General features: G+C 42.4%; 1 protein-coding gene across 1 annotated transcript in view; it reads right to left on the minus strand.

Annotated features, from left to right (window-relative positions):
• FLNB (filamin B) overlaps positions 1–24758 on the minus strand; it is a 131244-nt gene that overhangs the window by 69633 nt on the left and 36853 nt on the right. Inside the window, 5 exon segments of the mRNA XM_074284281.1 lie at positions 92–169; positions 1011–1129; positions 5138–5285; positions 6250–6347; positions 8519–8767. Coding sequence (XP_074140382.1) covers positions 92–169; positions 1011–1129; positions 5138–5285; positions 6250–6347; positions 8519–8767 — 692 coding nt within the window.

Below are 24758 nucleotides of genomic sequence, written 5' to 3' on the forward strand. Positions count from 1 at the left end.
TAGTACTTAATTCCTCTTTTAACCAGGAATTCAAGGTGGCTCAACCCATCCTATGTTAGCAGTTAGATCACCCCAGAAGTCCATCTCTTACCTTGTGAAGTCCAGTGACCTTAGGCAGATACTCAACAGAGTAAGTCTTGTTCTTGTCACTGTCTGGAGTCACTTGTGCCTGGAAACAGAAGCACAAGAACATTAGAGACCACAAAATACTGCCAAAGGAACATCTTAGCCAGCAGCCAGCATCCTTCCAGGCCAGTCATTCAAGCTATTGACCTGGGATCTCTAACCTCTTCTCCAAGACATTCCTAAAACCAACAGCGATTCAAAAGTGCTGAAACAAAAGGCCACAGAGTCATAAATTCATGAAAACAAAAAAACACACCAAGTTTTCATTTTCTCTTAAAGAGGAAAAGGTTGAAGTCCATTGTTCATTTTCAAAAATACCACCCGCCTCCCTGCATTCCTGACTTCAGGGGATGAGGACTCTTAAATCCTAGAATGTCCATGAACATCCATCAATAATGGTACAACGCCATATTGGAAAGTCTCTACAGTCTTGGATCCCTTGTGTTATTTTCTTAAATAAGTATCTGATATTAAGGTATATCTTCCATCTTTGGTCCCTTCCCCCAAATCACTTTCTAATTATTGTGTACATGTTTCCTTGATAGAAAGTAAGTTCCACGGGGACAGATATTGTTTCATTTCTGTCTTCATATTCCATGGGCTTTACACAGTGCATACAACATACTGGAAGTATATAATAAATGTTTATTGGTGCTGACTAAACAAGAGCTGTCTCTGTCTAAAGGAAATCACCCTCCAAAACAGGAAGTCAAGTATCCTTTATGACTTTCAATGTCCTAAGAGAATCCATGAAAAATTCTAACCGGTACATGATACCCTCAACCAGTGGCTATGGGAAAAAATGGGCAAAGGCTGAAGGCCCCGGAGCAGAGGTCGTGTTGTACACACTGTGACCAAGTACTGACCCAGGAAAGTCCACATACCTCCTCTTTGTTCCCCTCAGGATCTTCCACAAAAACCATCACATCCCCTTGTCCAGCACTAATAGTGTCCACTGTAAATTTGGCCGGCTGCTTCACCATGTTTCCCGTGGGCTCAATTCCTGTTAAACATTCACGACACAAGTTACCAGAAGTGCTACAAAGGTTAGAAAGGTTATCGGACTGAAGTCACGGCATTAACTTGGGCAGTGTCCAGAAAGTCACTTTTACAAAACTGACACAGGGGAATCTCAAGAATAAGACCTAGCTCATCAAATGTAATGATGTAAGGTTAGGCAAGGGTCAATGTTGGAAAAATTACCCATGCACAAGCTTTGTAAATAAAAAGCTTTAATTAAATAAAAAAACAACAACGCAATGCTGTGTGACCAGGAGCAAGCTGCAACTTCTCTGCTTCAGATGACTAAGTGACAGGGCAGAGGATGATTTCTAGCCTCAGAGGGAATTTCCACACTACGCTGACAAAATCGCAGATTTGGACCAAGCCCAGGAAACTAGGAGGACAGAATGAAATAACTCTTCTATGGAAGACAGAAAACGGCTCTACTAGCCAACATCAAGCTGTACACCGTCATGGTGAGTTTACGAGTCGGAACTTGAATGTGGCCATGACTGGACAGTTAGAAATTACTTAGTAAAACAGATTAAATCTGATCTCAGTGGCAAAAAAAGGTTTAATTTATAAGTAAAAACTTGAATATAGTCATGACTGGACAATTAGATAGTACTTATTATTTAATAAAACAGATTAAACCTGATCTCAATGAAAAAGATTGACATAATGAGTTTACAAGAAAGAACTTGAATATGGCCATGACTGGAGAGTGAGAAATTATTTAGTAAAACAGATTAAACTGATCTCAATGGCACAAAAAGGTTTGTACTGAAACCAGCAACCGTGAGTTTCTGCCTCAGAAAAAGTGGTCACAATCACAAGTCTCAGCCACATTCCCCTGCTGGGTCCTTTGAACAAAAGCTACTGTGCCACCCCGAAAGGACCAGAGAGGATGGTTTGCCAACTTTTTCTCAAATAGATGGATGGGTCTGATCCTCTCTCTCCAATGGCACAGCTCTCAGAGTCATTTACATCATTAAGGAGACATCTGTAACTATACAGATTTATCTTATCCCCGTGTTCTCATTTCTTATTCTTTTTAAAAACCAAGTTATTAAAAAAAAAAAAAAAAAAAATCCTGGCAACTCAAGAAAGACAAAATCCCTCTTACAACAAAGGGGATGGAAATTTTCTTTCACTTGCTCATTAAGATTTTTTCTCCCAAACAAACAGCACATTAACACAAGCAGACTTAGCTTCTTTTTCCAAGAACGCTGGCTGCTCCAGCGCCTCTGAGACATCATGGGACAGGTGCGCCGTCCCGAGTCAGACTTTCCACGGGGGCCCCGTTACTGCCCATCCCAGCTCCCAAAATAGCCACTGGGGCTCCTCCACACAAAGCCATTCGGGCTGAACCAACCCGGACAAAGCAGCAGATGAAGGAAGAGGGCCGAACAACAGAGCGAGGGGTGACGGGGAAAGGAAACTGACTCATGGTGGGTGAGGAAATATGAAAGTCGGCGATAAGCTCCTTACAAACAAACCATCAGCTCCGGGACAGATTTCATCCGGCCCCTTAGGTCCGTCTACCAAAGGACCGGGCCGTTCTAGCCTGTTACCTTTCAAGGAAACTCAAAGGCTGAAGACCTAAGGCCTGAATTCTAGTCTCGCTGGATGGCCTTAGAGAAAGCAGAGCTCACTGGCTTAGCTCTGGGGAGGCACGGTAGCCAGAGGATAACAAGCTGGACTTGGAGGCTAATCTGGCCTCTGTGGGGCTTCCTCACTAAGGAGGAGGCTGGGTAAAAATTAAGAACAGCAACCAGGCAGGTTTGCCCTGAGTCTCTGATGTATGAAAAGCACTAGGTAAGTGATGGCTGTCATTCATTCAGAGAGCTCACCTGCTAGTGGGCAGAGTACTGGACTCCGAGTTGGGGGTAGATTGGTAAATTTAGGAGAGTCCAAATGTTCTTATTTGTGTAACAGGAATAATGATCCCCGTCACAATATTTCTTAGAAAATGATTACAAAAAAAGAACTTTGCAAAAGTTAAAGGACTGTAAAACCATGACATTATCTTAGCTGTATGATCCTGGGCAAGTCATTTAACCCTAATTGCCTCAGCAAAAAAAAAATAACAAACCCATGACATTATGCTATTGCTAATGCTAGTACTTTAAAGAATAAACTCATTCTAAGCAGGAAAGTAACCACTAAGCACTCATATAGCATTTTAAGGTTTGCGAGGGGCAGCTATCGGGTTCAGGAGAGCTCATCTTCCTAAGTCCAAATCCAGCCTCAGACACGCACTAGCCATGTGACCCTAGGCAAGTCATTTAACCGCATTAGCCTCATTGAGAAAATGAACAGGAGAAGGAAATGGCAAACTATTCCATTATCTTTGCCCAAAAAACACAAAGTCACAAAGAGTCAGAACCAAATGAACAACGAGGTTTGCAGATCAATGGACATATTTCACATAACCTTTTAACTCCTGGATCCTCACAATAACCCTAGAAGGCACACCCATTTTACAGTTGAGAAAACTGAGGCAGACAGACTAGTGAGCCATCCCAGGTGACGCAAGGAAGCTAGATTTGAACACAGACCTTGATCAAGCCCAGTGCTCTGTGCTATACCACTAACCCACAAGAGAATTAATTGCATTGGCTTTGGGCAACCTCCAAAGCTCCAGCGCTCTTCTATCACAGATATATAGCGCTAAAGCTGGAAGAGGCTCGGTGGGAACCTTTAATTTTATAAACCAGCAGGTCAGGGAACTTGGCCAGGATCACACGGGTAGAAATGGTGGAGCCAGAATTTGAACCCAAGTCCAGGAATCGAGCTCTCCAAAAGCTACATTCGTTACTGTCTTAATTAAAAGTTATCACCAAGAGAAGGGAATGTCCTAGAACCCGGGAAGATTCATATGAGCTGATGCAGAGTTAAGTGAGCAGAACCAGAACCACCATTTCCACAACAAAATTGTAAAGAGATAATTTTGATGATCAAAACAAGGTGCAGAAAAGGGATGATGAAGCATGCTGCCCAACACCCCAAGAAAATGGACACATTCAGGGGGCAGAATGGATAATTCTTAAATTACATGGTCAAAATTTAGACCTTTTTCTTGATGATGTTTATTTCTTATAAAAGTTTTTCTTTTTCCTGCATCTGAAGCAGGATACAGAGAGAAAACAGAATTGTATTATTTTTTAAAATTACATTAGTAATTTAAATTACTAATTAATTTTAAAAATTAAAAATTAAAAAATTGATTTCAAAAAATAATTAAATTACTAATTAATTTTAATTACATTAGTAATTTAAAATGAAAAAGAATGAGATACTTTTAAAAACACATGACCAATGCAGGAATCCTTTTTTTTTTTTTAAATTTGCATATTTGTTACAAAAGTTTTATTTTTCTCCATCCGAAGACGGATAAAGATATAGGATTGAGAAAGAAAATAGAATTTTATTCATATAGAAAACAAAAAAGAATTTAAATTAAATGAAAAATGAAAAAGAGATACTTTTTTTTTTTAAAACGTGGCCAATGGAGGAATTTCTTTTTTTTTTTTTTGACTAAGCAAATTTGTTATAAAAGTTTTTTTTTTTTTTTCCTTCCAAGAGAGGATAGAGAAAAAATAAAATTTTATTCATTTTTTTTTAATTCAAATTCAAAGGAGTTACCACTATTTTAGACCTTTGTTTAAAAAATACATCTTCTCCAGGTTACAAATCAGATTGTTTTGAGGGATTTGATTTCTACTGCTGGTTTTGTTAAGCAAGCCTGCACCAGGCCAGTAGGAAGCATAATGGGGATCATACCCAGGAGGTTTCAGCAAAGAGCTGGTCTAGTAAAGACTAACAATGACTCCATTTACATCTAGATGGGGCAACTGCAATCACAAAGTTAGCAGGGAGTGGGAACCAGCCCTGCAACACACATTCCACCAACAGCTCACACCTGGAGATTTCCCTGAGAAGATGGACTTTCATAGAAACACGAATAAAGCTGCCATGAAACCCAGTCTCCCAGCGTCCTCCTCACCTCGGCCATAGGCCCGGGCCTTCTTCGGGTTGAGTTTGGGTTTGAGAGGGGCTCCAGGTTTGAGTTTGGCTTTGGGAAACTGAGACAGGTAAGTCATGACAGAGTGTTCGTCCACGTTGGGATGAATGATTTCTTCAGGAGTGATGACCTTAAAGAGAATAGAGCGGTCATTCCTCAGATAATACACCTGCCATCTTAAACTCTGACAATGAACAAAGAAGTTTTTAAAACAATCTGTGTCTTTTTGCATAAAGATGATCAGTTCTCAATTACTTCCCAATAAATTATCCAATGAAACCCACAAGTCCTTTTCCCCAATTTGGACTCCAGATGAGGAAAGAGTCCAGTCAAGCCATTTGGCAAAACCAAAACAGAAGTGACCCAGCCTTCTTTCTCTGTTTTCCATCTCCTGTTGCCCATCCCTCAAGAGTGACCAGCATTCCCCACTGGTTAGGATTCTCCACAATAGGTCCAACTAAGACCTGTCCACAGGCAGCTATACTCCAGCCACCTACCCACAGTCCCAGTCTACTTCTAGCTTGGGGAAGAAGAATCAAATCAATAGCAGTAATAATGGCAATCAGTATTTGAGTTCACATCACTCTTTAAAAAGATCTGCGTATTTTTTCCCCGAGATCCCTCTTCTATACCTTCCCTTTCATCCTTTTTTTTTTTTAAATAGCTTTTCATTTTCAAGCAAAGATAGTTTTCAATATTCATCCTTACCAAAAAAAAAACCTTGTGTTCTAATTTTTTTTTTCCCTCCCTGAGACAGCAATCCAATATAGGTTAAACATGTGCTATTCTTCTAAACATTTCCAAATTTATCTTGCTGTACAAGAGAAATCAGATCAAAAAGGAAAAAATGAAGAAAAATAAACAACAAAAAAGGTGAAAATACTATGTTGTGATCCATATTCAGTATCCATAGTCCTTCCTTTCTATTCTGTGTTTGTTTTCCCCAATAGAGAATAAGCAACTTGAGGGTAAGAGCTGTACACCCAAGGTCTAGCACAGCACCTGGTACATAGGAGGAGCTTAATGCTTACTGACTGACTTGACAGAAAACTACTCAGAACACCAGAGAGGATGGAGGAGGGAAGGGCTCTTACCTGTGGGACTCCCAACCAGTCATCGGCCTGCTGCATGGCTTCCCGGGCATTGTCCACCGGCTTTGAGGGATCCCAAGATTCCCAGTCAGGGCAGAGACCTGTAGAACAGAGAACTTTTAGCGGACCACTACCCCAAAGCTAAGTCATCCACCTGATGGAGACAGCAGCAGCAATTATCCAGAGAGACTGATGCTTCGTCTTCCCAAAATGCACCAAAATCAGACCACGTTCCCCACAATGGTCATTCACCAAACTCCCCACATGGAGCCTGTTCTACCTGCATTCTCTCTAGTTCTGGGAATCTTTACCCTCCTTTTCTTTAATACAATTAAGGCTTAAATGGAAGGAAATTCACCATTTCAATCTCAATCTTGTTAATTATTTTTTTTTCCAACATGGGTAGAATTTACAGAGATGGTTCAGATTGGTGTCCTATAAATTCGGCATTTCCCAATCTCCACTAGGGGTCTCTTCCCAAAGAAGCCATCCATCCACTGGTTCTCTTCTCTCCCTTCTCCTGTACCACTCAAGGAACTTCAAATGACATGAGTCATCAGGACTTGGGGAGCATTCCCACTTCCCAAGAAGTTCCCAAGAGTCACTGAGTTTAGACCCAAAGGCCTCCAGAACCTGGCCCCCTGGAGCCATCCAACCTCATCTCCAGCAGCTTCTCAACCTTCCCCCCTCCCTGGTCTGGTCAGCCTCCTCACCCCACACACACCAAGCTTCATTCTGATCTATTCTCCTTGGCCCATGCTGTTTCTTCATCCAGGAGAATCAGAATTCCAGTAGGCCTTTTATTGTGTAATTATTTAATTCTAAACTTAGTAACCATCAACAAAACACTGAAATACGCAATTTTTAATTACAGGCTACATAAAGCCACAAATTCCAAATTATTTAGTCTGTCATTTTCTTTAAAAACATGTCTACTAACAACTTCTAGTCCAAAGAAGAACTGAAAAATATACTTCCCTCTGTCTCCATCTCTCTTTCTCTTCCTGTCTCTCTCTCAGAGCTACCTTTTTTTTCACTCTTGGAAATGAAGATAATACAAAAAACCCCAAATGGCATTGGCTCCAATTTTAAGCAAACTAATTTTGCTGCCCATCCTCAAGGGCCTGGCTTAATTCCCAGCTGCTCTCAGAAGCAGGGATTCCAGCCAAGACTCCTCTCACCTTTCTTGGGTTCCTATAGCACTTCCCAAATAGATGATCTTGTCACCTATTCGTCTGAGTCCATCTCCTCCCTCCTCATCCTCCTCCTCCTCCTCCTCGTATTCTCAAGCTCTAACACTTCATGAAGGCTACCACCTTTGGTCCCTTCCATATTCTCCTGAATATTCTCCCAGAATCGGCACAGGTCTCCATTTGGGCCCACCGTGACCAGAGATTCTTCTCGAGGCTCTACTCACTGAACACGGCCCAGTGGTCCCTTCTCCTATTCCCTCTACCTACACTTCCTTTTTTTGAGTAGTGTTCTGCTATTAGAAGGAAACAGCTTGAGACCAGGGACAATCATTCTGCTTTATTTGTATGGTCCACACTTGGTGCAGTTCCTGGTACTTTGTGCTTAATAAATGTCTGACTTGACTTGAATTGAAGAATTCTTCAACAAGGTCAGAGTTCATTGCCAGGAATGGACATTTTCGTTTCTCTATGGCTGTATACCAGGGAAAGATACAGCTTCGTTCCACTCATCTCACCACAAAGGCCAGGAAAAAATGGTTCTCTGACTTACCTTCTCTGGGAATCAGAATCCTCAGGCTGGGAAATGCTATTTCCAAATTTCCAAAAGTCAAAGAACCACAGCCAACCTGCAAACCCATTTCCCTCAACCTCACCTAGAATTCAGAACCTCGGGACAGAGAAGGGCCCGCTGAACAAGCTGATGAATGAATGTTATTCTAGTGTTTGGAAGGGACAGGGAGTAAGACCACATTAGCCTAAATTAAAACAATCAGGCCCAGTCCAATTATGTATAGATACTAAGTGAGGTGAGTTCTGATTGAAACAAATAAGAACTTGGTTCAAAATGGAGGTGGGGTTGGGGGCTGATGGGTGACTCAACTGGAGGCAGCCCTAGGTGATGGGGGAAGGGACATTCAACTTGCCCGGAGGATTCTAAGCTTTTGGCCACAAAAACAATGCTGTGACAAGTCGGTAGTTTTACTGCTGAGAGAGGAACTTTCCCTTTCAAGTCTCCACTCAAACAGGAAATTCAACCAAGCCATGAAGGCGGAGCTCAAGAAGGGATGACAAGCACTTACCTGGGGCACAGCTATCCACGAGGGCTCCCAACGCTTTGCCATCTTGCCAATTCTGGTTAAAATTGGTGATGGGCAAATAAGGGATCTTGTTCTGAATCCAGCCCAGCAGCCTCTGCTTCGGAGTTTGTTTCTTAGCGTCATCATCTCCTTCGTCTTCCCAAACAGGCATAGAAATTGAGTAGTGAAGAATGAGGGTCCATATGAGGCCCAGAATGAGCTTCAAGTTTCCATCAACAATAGCTTTACTATCTGTGAAAGAAAGAACAAAGGATGCCCAAGTTCATTCCTTTTTCAATTCAGATCCTTAATAATTCCAACCAACCGAATGGGGCAGAATCCAATGGAATCCCCCATAATCCACGATCCTTAAGAATACAATATCCCATACCAAGAGTTATCAGACAAAAGTAATATTTGTCTCCAAACGAGTCCAAATAATAAAGGTCTAAATTCATTTATTTTTCAATTCAGATCCTTAATAATTCCAACTAATCCAATGGGGCAGAATCCACTGGAATCCACAATCCTTAAGAACAAACAACATCCCACGCCAATCAATATCAGACAAAATAGTTGTCTCCAAAGTAGTCCAAATAACTAATAACTAGTTATTAATATCTTTGTAATAACAAATAACGAATTCATTTTTCAATACAGAGTGCCTTTAGAATTCCAACCAGCACATTGGGGCGGAATCTATCACAATCTACCATATTCAACAAAGCTATGGCTTCAAGAAATAATTCTTAGAAACAAAAAATACCCTTACACCAATGGGTGTCAGACAAAAGTAATCAATATTAAGCACCTACTCTGTGCTGAGCATTGTAACAGCCTTGTCTCCAAACTAGCCCAAAACAACCTTAGATTAAAAACTTAAAACTTGAGAACCGTAGATGAAGACACCATAAGATATGACTCAGTATTACGTCAATTAAGATTAAGGCAAATTGTAGCCTTTCTGATGCAGCACAAAAAAAAAAAAAAAGCCTGATTTGAACCAGAGGACCCAAGGTTGGGTTTCTCCATTGCTTGCAACCTGTGACACTCTGGACAAATCTTTTCATTTAAAATGAAAGCCTTGGACTAGCCAAATTTCTCAGTCCCTTCCAGCTCTGCATCTATATTCCTTTGATGTCATTCAAAGTGAAAGTCTCCAATGATTTCTATATACGTGTAAGGCTTTCATTTATGTCTTAAGCATTTCTGGCATCAAACATGGGGTCATGTTAAGGGGAGTATAATGTTTGAGACACTGAAAAACTGTGTTCTTAGCCAAAATAGCAATAAAGACTTGCACTGAGACTTGGATTCCAATTTTATTTGCGCTATTAACTCCAATTTAGCTTGGAAACTCAATTTCCCCCTTGCCTGTAAATTTATGGAACAGTCTAGACTCGGAGGTCCCCTCTCAGTTCTAGAGATCTGACCATCTTCAGATTCACACAAGAGCTTTGTTCTCTGCTCCCTGTGGGCCTGACTGTATAATTTAGCTCAAACCCTCATCAGAACAACCAGAATTCTGGCAATCAGCTTCATCCAAAGACCAGACCACCCACCCCCAGATGTAACAGGCATTTCTGCCCCGAGTGCCCCGTGAACAGGGCCACCAGTCACTAGGCCCCTTCTGAAATGCCTTCGTCACTCCAGGATGGCACCCAAAGGCCTCCACCTGTTTCTACAAAGCTACACACTAGAAGGATTGTCTGTCTGGAATACAGCCCCACGTGGACAGTGCAAAAAAAAAAATCAAGGAATCAAAAAATATTTATTAAGCACTATGTGCCAGGCACAGCAAAGCCCTGGGCAAAACCACAGCAAAAACATGGTCCCTGCCCTCGTTTTCATCCGTTGCCAATTTTATTTTTCAGTATTTCAAATCAATTAGCTAACAAAACAAAAGACTTGAAAATTTAGTGGTTTCTAAAGAGCAAAATTAGCTAAAAGATTTCTCCTTATGGACTTTTTTGGGGAGAAGAGAGAAGGAAGAAAAAAAAAAAAAAACAGTTTCCACCTTTAAATGTCCAGCTATGAAGAATTCTTTATGTGTGAGCCAACGGTAGAATATGGCAAAAAGCTTGTGTATGCTTTAATTATAAAGCCTTAAATAACAATAATCACCACTGAAGTTTCCCCCGTGATTTATTGAAGGCCCACAAAGCACTTCCCAAACAGGCTCTCATTCTATGTCATTCAGGGCGAAAGGACGAGGGAGACTACCGTGATTTCTGGGAGAGGGCAATGACTGTCCATACTGGTCACCTCTGCTGTGAATCCATTCTGCCCAAGCCACTGACCAGAGCCCAAGAGTGAAGAATTAATCCCACAGGATTAATTAATCCCACTTCCTCTTGCCTGCTTTCACTGGGAACTCTGAATTTTTTCAAATGAGAAAGTTTTCAAAAATGTGTTGTTGATTACTCGGGTGTTGCTCTGTGTCAGAGTTAGAAATTCCAGGTTAAATTCTTTTCTCTTCCCCTTTGACTTTTCCAAAAATGTTTGAGTCAGGAAACTGGATTCCTGATTATTTTTTTTCTGGATGGGATGGGGAAAGGGTGAAGAGCTAGGTGGCTCAATAGATAGCAAACCAGTCTGGTGTTTCTAACAAATGGAGTTACAAAGATTCGGGTACAGGTTGAAGTACTGACCAACAACATGGGGGAAGAAGAGGAAATCTAGAAAATCTGGACCGATTTTTATTTAAGCATCTCTTTAACCAGTTTGAAAGGTGAACAAACAGATCATTGGATTTGGAAGCAGAGGCCACTTCTTGCTGTGTGAACCTGGCTGAGTCACTTGATCTCTGTCTACCTCAGTTTCCATATTTGCAAAAAAGAACTTGGACAAGGTGGTCTCTGAGGTTCCTTTCAGCCAAATCTTGGACTGTATGCTCATTATGATTCAGAGTAGGGCTAAATACTTAGAAAACATGAGAAGGGGTGAGGAGGGGAGAAGGAAAAAAGGGAGAAGAGTCAAATCCATGTATATTTTAGAGTTCTAAAATCAAGCTCTAAGTCAAGTATTTCACAAAAGCATCTTCCACTGTACCTGCCTCCTGACAAAATTGCACACTTCTGTGCACACACACACACAAACATACACTTCATAATTATTTCATCCTGAAATACATGATATGCAGTATTTCTGTTTCAAGGTGGGCGTCCAAACTTGGATCCTGTCCACAAGAAGTTTCCTTGAAAGAAATAACACTCTCTCCACCCAATCCTGCCCCAATGAATGGTCCTTTGATTCCAGCAGTAACTGGGACCTTTCAGGAGGTGTCTTTCCACATTCCTGGGGGCTCCTTGGCTCTCGGCCCACAGGCCCAGAAAGCATCCCACTCTTAGAGCTGAGAGCCATCTCAGAGTCCAAGCGCCTTATTTTCCAGACTAGAAGAAACAGAGTTCCAAGCAAGGCTCCCTTAAGTTTCTAAAACTAAGCCCCATTTCAGCTCCCACCCTCATCTCCCATACCCCATAAGGACACACCCATAACAAGAAACTCCCTCATCTTAAAAGTGAAGTCTCACTAGGCTCCTACCAAGGTTGCTTAATTACAGTCATAAGATTTTATAGACTTGAATGGACTTAGTGATTTGTTTACCCAAAGCTCCAGACAGACATGAGAGAGAAAGCAGCAGTAGGAGGTTTCAGGAGGCCAGACAGCCCCTACCCAGGGCCAAAGCATTAAAACAAATTGAACTGAGCACTGGCTAGTCGGGGACATTTACATAGAGATTTGCAGAGTTTTAATTACAATATATAACGTGGTCCTTGCAACAATCCCTGGGTAGGGACAACTGCAGACACCGGCACCAGCTCGTGGAAAGGCTCCCTCATGGTTCCCCCATAGTCCACCACCAAGCTGGATCGCCGAGGTCCAAATCGTTGCTGCTGGACATCCCCAGTGATCCCCAACGACTCACTCACTAACAATAACAAGAGCAGCAGCAGGATTCCCGTCGCCCTGGAACATGTGCCAGACACTATAGATTTGATCTTGCTTAAGCCTCAAGATAATTCTGCAAAGCAGACCTTGTTATGCTGGAGACAGTATTACTCCCCACGTGACAGAGGAAGAAATATGCTCGTGGACGGGTTATGGAATTTGCACATGGTCACTAACCTAATAAGCATTCAAGGCAGATCTCAAATCCAGATCTTCCTGACTCCGAGCCCCAAACTCCTCCTGCCATACATGCCGCCCTCCTGAGCAAACCATCTGGCTGTAAGAATCATGGCACCCCGCCACCTTGGAAGGATCTCGATGACAAGTAACTCCAAGTTTGATGAAAAGCTAGATGGGGAGTGTACATTCCTAAGAGGGCTTACTGATAAGCAGCAGGACCAGAAAAGGAGGTGATGTAGTGAGGAGATTCAGAGAGAGGGTGTGAATCTATGCAAGGGGTCCCGAGTAGTAAGAGAACCAGAGAGCGTCCTCCCCCACAACACGCTGTTGGGTGGATCCCCAGTGGGAAGATTCATGGGAAGACTGTAACAGGAATTACTCAGGATGACAATCCATCAGCAAAAAGATTAACCTCTGCAGAAAAGGCAGGTCCAAACAGGAATAAATCAATTTCTACGCACTTACTCCCATACTCAGCAAAACAGGACTACAAAGAGAAAAACTAGCTGTTCCTAGAAGTTTCTTTTCAATGACATAATCCCAGCGTGGCAAAAGACAAGAATACAAGTATGTGTTTATATAGCAGACACATAGAAACATGTGTGAACATACATGTACATGTATGTTGTGTGTATAATTATATATGAGTGTATAATATGGGGAATAGAGCGAGATAAAGTGAAGAACTTACAAGAATATGTGAATTCTTTTTCTGTATTTTATTTTCATTATTCCTGTGTTTCCCCTACGACCTATATAATATGTGCAGACCCATATTTACCTGAGCGTTGGCCAGCTATAACCATATTTACTTAACCTGAGCTGAGGACATTTATCAGTATTTGACCTTTATCGATATTTAGTCTATTAGCTGGACCACTATCTGGTTGATTAAGCCTGAAGGCCTGATTTTCTGTTTCCTAGAAATCAGGAGATTTTAGGGAAACAGAAACCTTCCATTCCAATCTCTCCGAGTAGCAACAACCAATTAGCTGCCTCCTCCTCCCCCTTCTCAATGCTCTCTTACTTGTGATGTAATCTCTTATAAAAAAGTTATGTATCTTTACTACTTCTTTAGCCCTCCTAGCAAGAGCTTTCTCTTTCTTATCTGGGGATGGGATGGCTCATTCTCAGGAGGTTTTCAATAAACAAGCTTTCTGCCTTCTACTGAGTGATCTGAGTAGTCATTTTGGGTAAGGGTCTTCTATATCCCTCACATATAACATGTTTATAATTAAAACAAATTTCATCTACACACACATTCACACGGATATATTTATGTGTTTTATATAAACTTCATTTACTGTTAGGATTACTAGGTGAGAACTCAGGTTGTCTGGACAGTGACAAGGTGAGAATTCAGGTTGTCTGGACAGTGACAAGGTGAGAACTCAGGTTGTCTGGACAGTGACAAGGTGAGAACTCAGGTTGACTTGACAGTTCTCTGGCTCAGTCCTTTGGTTCCGGCCTTTAAAGGGAGTTTACACCTTAGGAATTCTAGGAGGAGCAAGCTCATTGGTTGAAGTGGTTCTTCCCAGAAGCCCATGTATGATCCCACGCCCATTCTCTGGCAGGATAAAAAGAGGCAACATTGAGCTTGGAGAGCAGTCTGGACTGGGAAAGGACAAAAGCAGGAGGAGATTCAGAGCCAGGATTCAGGAAGAAGAAGAGGCTGGCTGGAGGCTCCAGAAGCCTCCCAAGAAACCTGCTCATAGAGGAAAAGATTATACAGAAAAGAAACCTCCTCCCAGAGAAGGATTAAAACTGAGAGACGATCAGAACATTACAATTTACATCCATACACACAATTCAGGAATCCACTGGTCATAGATTCAGAGCTAAAAGTTCCTGAGGAGACCACGTAGTCCTATCCTGATTGTGTATTAAGGGCCTGCCATGTATGTATGTATTGAGCCTTGAGCGAGGCACCCATTTCACATGAGGAAACTAAAGGCCAAAGAAGAGTCCTGATTTGAACCCAGGTCTGTCACACTTTCTGCCCTCAGCTATGACATTAACTGGTGCTCCAGATGCACTCCTGACTGCCAGGGCCTCCAGGGTTTGGGATTCTTGCCTTACCAAATTAGGGAGGTCATACCTGAGTCACATTTTGCCTGCGGGAATCCAGTGAAAAGACAAAGGTGAGTGACCACCATGACAAGAGTGAAGGTCACTTTCAGTTTCCATTTCAGCAAGTCCTCGTTTAAATTCATCATCTTTATTTCACAGATGATCCAATTGAGTCATAATGAGTCACCAAGTGAGACGTGGAAGAGCTTTGGTCCAATTTCCTCATTGTATAGATGAAGAAACTGAAGATCAGGAAGGGCCTTAACTCACTCTGATTCCAGCTCTTTCCACTGTATCACCCAACCCTAATAACTCTTCCCTGACTCAGCCAAGAAGTGGGGTTCCTTTTGGAAAAAGCAGCGTCCAAGCCAGATCACACCACTGATAAGCATAAGTCACCAGTGGTGTTTCAAATTGCATCCTTCCAGCTCAGGGCGACCTGCAACATTCCTACCACACCGAGAAGAGTCCATTGTTAGAACTCAAAAGTTTAAACATGGCACCTCCTCCAGCTCCTGAAGCTATCGAGCAGAAAGACATCAGAACAGGACTCTCTAACCCGATTATCTAATCCTTTCATCTACTTCCAAGCTGAATGACTCAATACTAGATTCAAATTCACATGTAGAGAACAGTAAGTAGTAAGAGAGAATTCCAGTATTTCATCTATTGGGATAGATAGGATATTAGTAAAAACCAAAGAATCAGAAATCCAGAGACCTCAGAAATCACCCCAACCTTAGAGGTCTCAATTTTTTTCCCCAATATTTTTATAATTTTGTTTCCATATGGTTGGTTTTCTTTGTAATCTGTAGCTTTTATTTTGGAGGTTTAAAATCACCATATTGGTAGGCTTTACCACACTGCCCAATGGGTCTGACTGACATAACCTCAGATCAGATCTAGCCCGACCAGAGAGAAACCCAAAGAGTGGCGGCGCTTCTCCCAAAGTCACACAAGTAGGAGTGGGATTTGAACTCAGACCCTCTGACCCCAAACTCAGCACTCTTTCCACAGACATATTTTCTGGGAGAGTCAGAGTGCTTCAATTTTTAGTTTTCCATTTTTGCCACAAGGATGACAACAGAGCTGTCCCATTTCCACCCTCGCTCCCTGCTAATAAGCCCAAACAAAAACTTGACAAGAGGCTAGATAGAGTCCCCACAACTACTGTTCATTGTCCCATTTCCCACGGCTCCAAGCCAAAGCTATAATCACGATGTGTAGATTAACGAGGGGGCTGGCGAGACCAGAAATTTGTCATTTCCCTGGGCCAAGTGATTTACTGCTGGAGTTGAGATCGGGCTAAGTCATAACCACAGCAGTCAGTGGATTCTCCTCCATTATTACCTAAGAGCCAAGCACTACCTAGGACACAGGGTGCCCAAAGACTGGAGAATGGCTGAATCACTTTTGGACACAGCCGACTTGCTTTGTGCAACTATGTGTACTAGTTACAAGAGGTTTGTTTTTCTTTTTGCCTCCTAAAGAATGGAGGGGAGAAACTAAATTATAACTATTATTATTCCTAATGATGATGCTGGCATTTATGGAGTACTTAAGTCTTAAGTTTCACAACACCAAGAAATAAGCATCATTATTTTCCTCGTTTTACAGATGGGGAAACTGAGGCTGAAAGGAGGCTAAGTGACTTGACCAGAATAACACAGAATCCCATGTAGGAACTGAACTCAAGTCTTTCTGACACTTTTACTATATTGCTGAGGAGGAAAATAAAGCAAATTATCATAAAAGTTGTGTTTTTAAAGAATGACAAATATAGGCAAAAGTAAATGTAGGAATATAGAGCACAATCCCAAGATTACAGATCTTTATTCCTATAGTTAATCTCTCATCTACCATTAGCAGCAGAGGCACTGAAGATATAAAGATATAAAATATTCCCAGTCCTCAAGAAGCTTGAATTCAATTGGAATGGGAGAATGGAGAAACATTTTCGAGACGAAATGAATACTAACCACAAGAAGTATTAGAAAAACTTTGAAAACAGAACATGTGTAGCTTCAAGAAAGCTACAGATTCCCAGAGAGCGGAGGATCTTCTGGCCTTGTTCTCATCAGGGTATCAGCCCACCTTTCTCCATCATACAGCTCTGTTAACATCCTCAGTAGCACATCTCCTAACCTAATTCATTCCTGCTCCATAATGGGAGGTACTGGAGGCTGCTCACACCCACCACCTGCCTCCCCATTGCCCTTTGGGTGATCTCCACAACAATTCTTGACATGACTCACCGCAACCCCACATCACGGGAAGACTGCTGATGTTTCAAAGACGGGTCTTTGTTCCAGGGCAAAGTTGGAGTCATTTTAAAAAGCTCTCTCATCCCCAAACAATCCAGACCAGTCTCCTCATCCTATTCAAATAGGAGCCAAAATCCTTGCCCTTCCACAGGGCTTTCTCACCGAGTTGTCCATCCCATTCTATATAGCCTCTGAATAAGGAACATTAGCCATCCATTTCGTTTGACCTACCGATTCACAAAGGGCAAATCCGTCTCCTGTGCTTATTCAGTTTGCAGCAATAAAATTCAACCCTAAGTATTTTCCTCATTTTACAGATGGGGAAACTGAGGCTGAAAGGAGGCTAAGTAATCTGACCAGAGTAACACAGAATCCTGTGCAGGATTTGAAGTAATTTAGTAACTGAAGTAACTGAGTAACTTAGTAACTTTAAGTAACCAAAGTTATCCAGAGGCTAATGAATATGTTGGTGCTTTCATGGTTTAAGAGAGAAACCAAGTGGCTTCAATAACTTTTACCGGAGCTTTGGAATCAGCCTAACAACTGGCATTTATTAAGCCATATAATTGGGTGCCAGACCCTGTGTAAAGGGCTAGAGATGTAAAGAAAGGCAAAACCAGAGTCCCTGCCCTCAAGGAAAGCCCTTCTGAATGGGGGAGGTGCTATGCAACTAACTCTGTACTTAGAAGATTCAAAATAGAAAGGAATATTGTTAACTGGAAATAAATGGGCCAAACTCTGGCTTTGGTGGAGAATTAGGAAAACAAGAAGAAAAAGCGCAAATTGGGCTGCCACCTATTCGAAAACTCTTTATGTTAGAAGCCCCTCTGTATTAGAGATTCCCACTTCACACCAGTAGTGCTAGATTATTAAAAATTAAGAAAATATGGCAGAAACCTGCAAACACTTGCATGGACTGAGGCAACGTAGACTCTAAAGAAAGACACATTTATGACTGCAAAGAGCCAACAAAACAGGTTTCTTTCAGAAAAAAAATGGGAAAATACAGGGGCATTACTGTTCTTTGTCGGTAGGTTTTAATGAACTGTTTGAAAATAATAACTTATTTTCTCTTCTTCAAAATTCTCCAATAAAACTTTTTAAAAATAAATAAAAATTTTTAAAAAGCCACTATCAACTCAGTAACATGACTTTGTATTTTATTCATCATCACAACATCAACATACATCTAAAAAAGCCATAAAGCATATGGAAGACATTATTTATTCAGTTGACAGATGGTATATGTTCACACCAAGTCATTTTATGAAACACACCCACAGATCTGTGGCCACAGCGCCATGGCCTGCAGGCTGACGGCCCCCAGACTCGGGCATCGCCAGCTTAATTGACGAAACCCTCAAGCCCCAACTTTATAATGCCAGAGCTTGTCGTGCTTGCCTTCCCGGGGTGTTGCCCTAACCGGCATTTATGAAAGGGCAAGTGTCCCAAAATAGACTTTTCCTTTGAAGTTTCTGATGGAAAACTGTACAGTGTTTATTCACTAGAAAGTTGATTGCTGGGTCCCAAAAAGGAGCTAGGAAAATGAGTATTTCAAGAAATCAAAGGATTACCATCCCAGCACATAGCCACTCCCCCAATTCAACTTACAATGGATTCAATCAACTAAATAAAACAACTTTCTTGCTTTAAAAAAAATATTTTTTTTTCAAAGGATCATAAAGCTCTCAAGTTGGAAGAGATCTTAAAAATGAACCAATACAACGATCAGATTTTACAGATGAGGAAACTGAGACCCAGAGAAGTTGTCACTTTAGTAACTGCTCCTTTTTCACTCTTTTGGATAAAAACCAAGACTGTACTAACGTTGGGTTGGGTTAAACCTGAAAAGCAGCCTTTAGGTGGCAGGAAATCAATTACGTGCACTTCATATATGTGTATCATGGATACTCAAAGCCACCCAGAGAGTAATCAAGAGACGGCCACGAGGAGAACAATAAGCAGCACACCGTTTTAGGTCCTTCTCAACCTCCATGGGTTATGTAATGGTCCACACTGTCCCTGAACAGATTAGCTATTTGTGTGGCGAGACAGGTTGCACAGAAGGACCAGGTGATGAAGCTGGGGGCCACAGGAATGGGGAGAACGAGGGAAAACTGGTGATGGGATCAGTATCCAGGTCAACAAAGGCTTCTTGCACTAAGCTTAAGGCAGTAGAAATAACAGAGAATACCGTGAGTAGTTGTGCACTCGAGACAAGAACAACCGCCAGGTACCCTCACAGCTGAGCCTCCCATGGGCAAGGAGGCCACCTCTGACTTCACAGGCAGAACAGAGAAGCTCTCAGTGAGGACCCCCCGCCCTCCAGCCCCAGCTCACTAAATTCTGCTAAACTCCCACCCAGGGGCTGGAACCAGGTTAATAACTGAGAAATGGTTTTCAATATGCTACAACACAGGTTTTCTAAGTCACTTTGTGGCCTGCAGGGATCTGATTCCATCTGAGGTGGACATCCCAGCCTAGAACCCTGAGAACTGAAAGGATTTATGCAGGGTAACACAGCAGCGTGTGCCAGAGACAGGATCCAGCCCAGGATGTCTCTGTCTCTGCTACCTACTCTAAGACAAGGTCAAAGAAACAAAAAGAAACCACAAATGACGACTAACCTGGAGCTTCTGAATGTGTAACAGAGGGCACAGAAACTTGGCCCTGACAATGACCTGAAGCTGGTCACTAACTGTGAGACTCAGTTTCTCCACAGGAAAAGGAGCTAAAAATACCTCTGCTGCCTATAGAGGGCTGCTAGGAAGATCAGGTTAAGAAAATGTTGAAAATGCTTTGACCAGTAAAGAATACAACCGAAAAGATGGGTAATTGTGTGATCTTTGGGGTAATTGTTGATTCCAAGCCTCTCTGTATTCATCCTGCTGGTCATTTCTTACAGAACGATAATATTCCATAGCATTCATATACCAGAACTTGTTCAGCCATTCCCCAGCTGATGGGCACTCGCTCAGTTCCCAGTTTCTGGCCAGTGCACAAAGGGCTGCCACAAACATTTTTGCACACGTGGGGCCCTTTCCCTTCTTTAGGATCTCTTTGGGATGGAAACACCACTGGGTTAAAAGGTATGCACAGTTATAGCCCTTCAGGGATTGTTCCCCAGAATTCTCTGTTCACAACAGTTTACAGATATGCACAGGCCCTGTGTCCCTGGCCAAGTCATTTAACTTTTCCTGGTGTAGGAAATTTTCAAAGACCGTTTTTCAAAGAAGGTGCTTCATCCCCGCTCAGGGAGTGCCCTGTACCAGGGAAAGCAGGATCCAACCTGTGAGTGTGTGTTTCTAACATTTAATTTCAACAAGAACCTAGAGGTGACTTCCAGCTCTGCTTACTCCCTGCAGGAGCACAAGCCCCTTCCCTCTGGGCCCTCATTTCTAACACGGGAGCTGGGCTAGATTATCTCTCAGAGTTTCCAATCCTCCAAGAATTTCCCCCTAACACATTCAGGCCACCAACCTCCACTAAACAAAAGGGGAGATTTGCCAAGGAGCTTCATGAAGTAAAAGAAGGAAAAAAAATTCTGAGTGTAAAAAGGTTGGAGAGGGAAACTCCAGGAGAACCTCACTGCTGGCTGTGGAAAGCCAGGGATGCACAGGGGGGAGCGGGAGAGACAGGGAGGGGCTGGAGCTGCCCTTGGGCCTTTCACAAATTTCCACCCCATAGATCCTTTCTCTGTCTGTCCCTGGAGCTTTCCTGTAAGCTGGAGGCGCATCCTGAGCACTAAGCTAGAGCCTTTCCAATTTTAGCACGTTCCTATGGGGGACCCAGAGAATCCTGCAAAATAATGAACAGCAAAAAGCTCCGCTCCTCACATCCGCAAAGCCCACTCCTTAGTTCCCCAAGCTCCCTGAGGACAGCAGTACCTCTCTGTATCTCTCTGTCTCTCTTGTATCCACACCCGTGCTTTCTGTCTCTCTGTCCCTTCTCTCTTTTTCTCCATCTCTCTCTCTTTCTTCCCCCCATCTCTTCTCTGTCTCTCTGAATCTCTCTCTCTTGTCTTTCTTTCCCCTTTTCTATTTCTGAATCTCTTTCTCCGTCTCTGCCTCTCTCTCCCCTTTTCTGTCTCTCCTTGGGCATGGCACATAGTAGGCGCTTCAATGCTTGCTAAAGAGCTATTGTTGAGTCACTTCAGACAAGGAGGACTCTCTGTGACCCCATTTTGGGTTTTCTTGACAATGGTTCCCATTTCCCTTTTCCAGTCCATTTTATAGATAAGGAAATTTAGGTAAACAGTGACTTGCCCAGGGTCATACAGCCTGGACTTGAACTCAGGTTATCCTGACTCCAGGGCTGGCTCCCTATTCACTGCACCACCTGAATGAAGAGTGATATTAAATCAATCAATAAAACACCAGACATATACCAAAATAGTACAAGGGCCCCGCTTGGGGTTTTCTTGACCATTTTAAGTTGTGTGCTAATACATTACCTCATTTGACCTGGAGCAAGTAATGCAGATATTACCCATTTACAAACGGGGAAATTGAGGCTTCTAACTTGCCCAGGGCCACTCAACCAGTAAGGGCCAGAGACCAGATATCAAACTGGGTCTCTACAAAAATTCAGTTCTTTCTACCAGCACCACGTTCTGCAATCACAGAAAGCCAGGGACAATTCCTCGTGGTTTAATAGGACAACCAGAAACAAATGCAAAGAAAAACGGGCGACCGGGTTGCGGGAGGAGTAGAAGGATAATGGACTTCCAGGCTTGGAGCAGCACTTCCAAAGCAACACAGCCAGAAGAAGTAAACGGGCGCTCAGCCGCGCCAACCCCAAGTGCAGCTTCCCAAACCTTGTGCTCCGTCTGCTAAGTAATTACCCGGCAAGCCACAGAGGGGACGCTGGATGAGGGGTGATGGAATCAAGATGTTCCTCCTCAGTATTCTGCTCCATTCACCGGGGCCACCCCCTCTGCTCCAGCAGATTCCAGGGTCCCCCAAGGGGGGGCTGTGGCTGGCAGAGAAACAGACTCAAGAGCCATAAATCCATGATTTTTCTTGTGCAGCAAGATAATTGTATAAATATGTGTGCACATATTGGATTTAGCATATATTTTTACCATGTTTAACATACACTGGATTACTTGCCATGTAGGGGAAGGGGGAGGAGGAAGGGAATTGGAACACAAGCTGTTGCAAGGGTTAATGTTGAAAAATTATCCATGCATGTTTTGAAAATAAAAAGCTTTAATAAAAAAAAAAAAAAAAAAAAAAAAACATAAATCCAACTCAAAACACAAGGTCTTTTTTTTTTTTTTTAAATTAAGACAGTTCAGCTCTCATTTTTTGAATACTCGACCTCCAAGAACAAAAAGAATTTAAATGTAAGGAATCAGATTTTAAATGAAAAAACCTCAGGAGGCTTTGCTTCCTGCCTCCCCTGCTCAGTTTTCCAAGTGCTGTGAGATCAGAGGCATTTCTACAGCCCTTCCCCATTCCCTTTACCCCCCCCCCCAAACCTGGCCTTATCTAATAAGGAAAAATCTGACCAAATTCAAGTGCAGAGAGCTCCTTCCTGAGCACATGACCTTTGGCTTGTTGGTAGAATAGTCCGGGGCACTAATTGCAGAAGGGACCAGGTTGTTTGTGTGAACCAACTAAATCAGCTACCCACCTGTAGAACCGCCCGACTTCCCTGAAGTGTGCCGGGTAACTCCTATTTCCTCTGCACCAAGGCCTCCAGACCCCCCCCCCCCCATAAACAAAGTTCAGAGAAAATCCAGGGAGTAAACAAAAGGGGTGCGCGCGCGCACACACACACACACACACACACACACACACACACACACACACACACACACACACACACACACTTCACACAGAATCTGAGTTCAAATCTCCACTTGGTTGTATTGATGACCCACAAATCATTTCTCCTCTTTTACCTCCTTCTTCTGTAAAATGGGCAAGTTCCAAGCTTTCTCCTGACTCTAGAACTTATAAACCAAGCCCCATCTCATCTAAGCCAGAATGAGATTCTAAAATGAAATGTATTGCTCAGCCTTCGAGCTGTAAGTAATAACCTCAGAGGTCCCCCCAGGTCAACCCTTTTTATTTTAAGAACTGAACTCAAGAAAGAGGGAATGGCTTCACACACAGACCAACTCATCCTGAAACCAAAAAACAACTGTAAATTCCACTTCCCAGGGACAAGTGAGGGCTCCAGACCTCTTGAGCTTTCTCTTTAAATGAAAAGAATTTCCCTGAAATCCTGTAAAAATGAAAAGAGCCAAATGTCTCTCTCCAAAAATTACAAACAGCATGTGGATAACAGCAAAGTGATATTGCTAAAGACCTAGTGACAAAAAAGGAATCATGAAGAGGTCAATATGTAGGTTGCAAAGATCTGGATTCAAATCCTGCCTTTCATAGATTAAACAATGAACATTTGTTAAATATCCTGCTAAGTTTCAGGCACAGTGCTAAGCCCCGGGAATACAAAAGGATGCGAGACAATCCTTCCCCTCAAGGAGTTTCCAATCTAACAGGGGACAGAACATATGGGTAGATGAGTGATTGATAGATATGATTGATAGATAGATAAACTGAATGGATGGAAGGAGAGAGAGAGAGAGAGAGAGAGAGAGAGAGAGAGAGAGAGAGAGAGAGAGAGAGAGAGAGAGAGAGAGAGAGAGAGAGAGAGAGAGAGAGAGAGAGAGATGGAGAGAGGGGAATGAAGAGGGAAAGGGAAGCAAAGCAAATTAAATATAGAAAAGCTGAAATCATTAGCAAAGAGAAGACTCTAGTAAAATCCCACCAATATTAGGTGGGATTTTAACTAGGACTTAAGGAAGCCAGAGCGGTCCATCCTATCAGGAAAGAGTTTCATGGCCAGAAACTGACTGCTCTTGCCCTGTGCTGGTAAGACTACCTAAAAATAAAGGGAACAGAATACGACTATAAAGGTCAAAAAAGGCACTATCACAAAAAACATCCCCTAAACAAACAATGCATTTTAAATAAGATTCACAGTGATAAAAACTGACCAAAGGATTGGAGCCAGTCCTGAGGAACAGTTCCATTAACTAAAATGGCTACTAAAAGCTGAGTTCTAGCAACGCATGACCAAAGCCATGGTCCCTACCCCCCACTCATTTACAAAAGGAATTAGTATTACAACTAGAAATACCTTATTCCATACAGGTCCTGGTTCATTTTTTATCTGGAGTCATAGGTGTGGACTCCAGATAAAAAATGAACCAGGACCTGTGATTTCATTAGTACAGTCACTGAACAGCTGTTCCTTCCTAATTTTAATTTAAGAACATTGCCAAGTGACTTAAAATGCTGATGAATCAAGGGACTAGTCTACAGCTACACAATCATGCTGGGTAAATGTGGAAACAAACAGAACCCAGAAAATGAAAGACTTTTCCCAACCGCTGTTGTTGCTAAGTAGGTGCCAGATAGCCTAGGCTAAAACACAGCGGCTGTTCAAGAAATGCATTTGATCATTTATTAAGCACCTACTGTTGCTTAATAACGCATATGGAGCATGTTCCTGACTGAAGACTCTGTGAGCCATTAAAGCTATTGGTAATACCCTGGACAAACTAGGTTTACAATCAAAGGTCCAGAGTTCAAATCCCAGCTCAGCTACTTAGCAGATAATTGGGACAGATCACTCCAAAAGTCTATGACTCAACCTCTTATCCAAGGACCTTGTTTTATTGGAGACAAAGAAATCTAATCTCATGGTCAGCAATCCTCTCTTTAAACACTTTCAATGGCAGACAACTCTCTACCTCCCAAGGC

This window comes from Sminthopsis crassicaudata, chromosome 1, assembly GCF_048593235.1.
Source record: "Sminthopsis crassicaudata isolate SCR6 chromosome 1, ASM4859323v1, whole genome shotgun sequence".
Classification (NCBI taxonomy): Eukaryota; Metazoa; Chordata; class Mammalia; order Dasyuromorphia; family Dasyuridae; genus Sminthopsis; species Sminthopsis crassicaudata.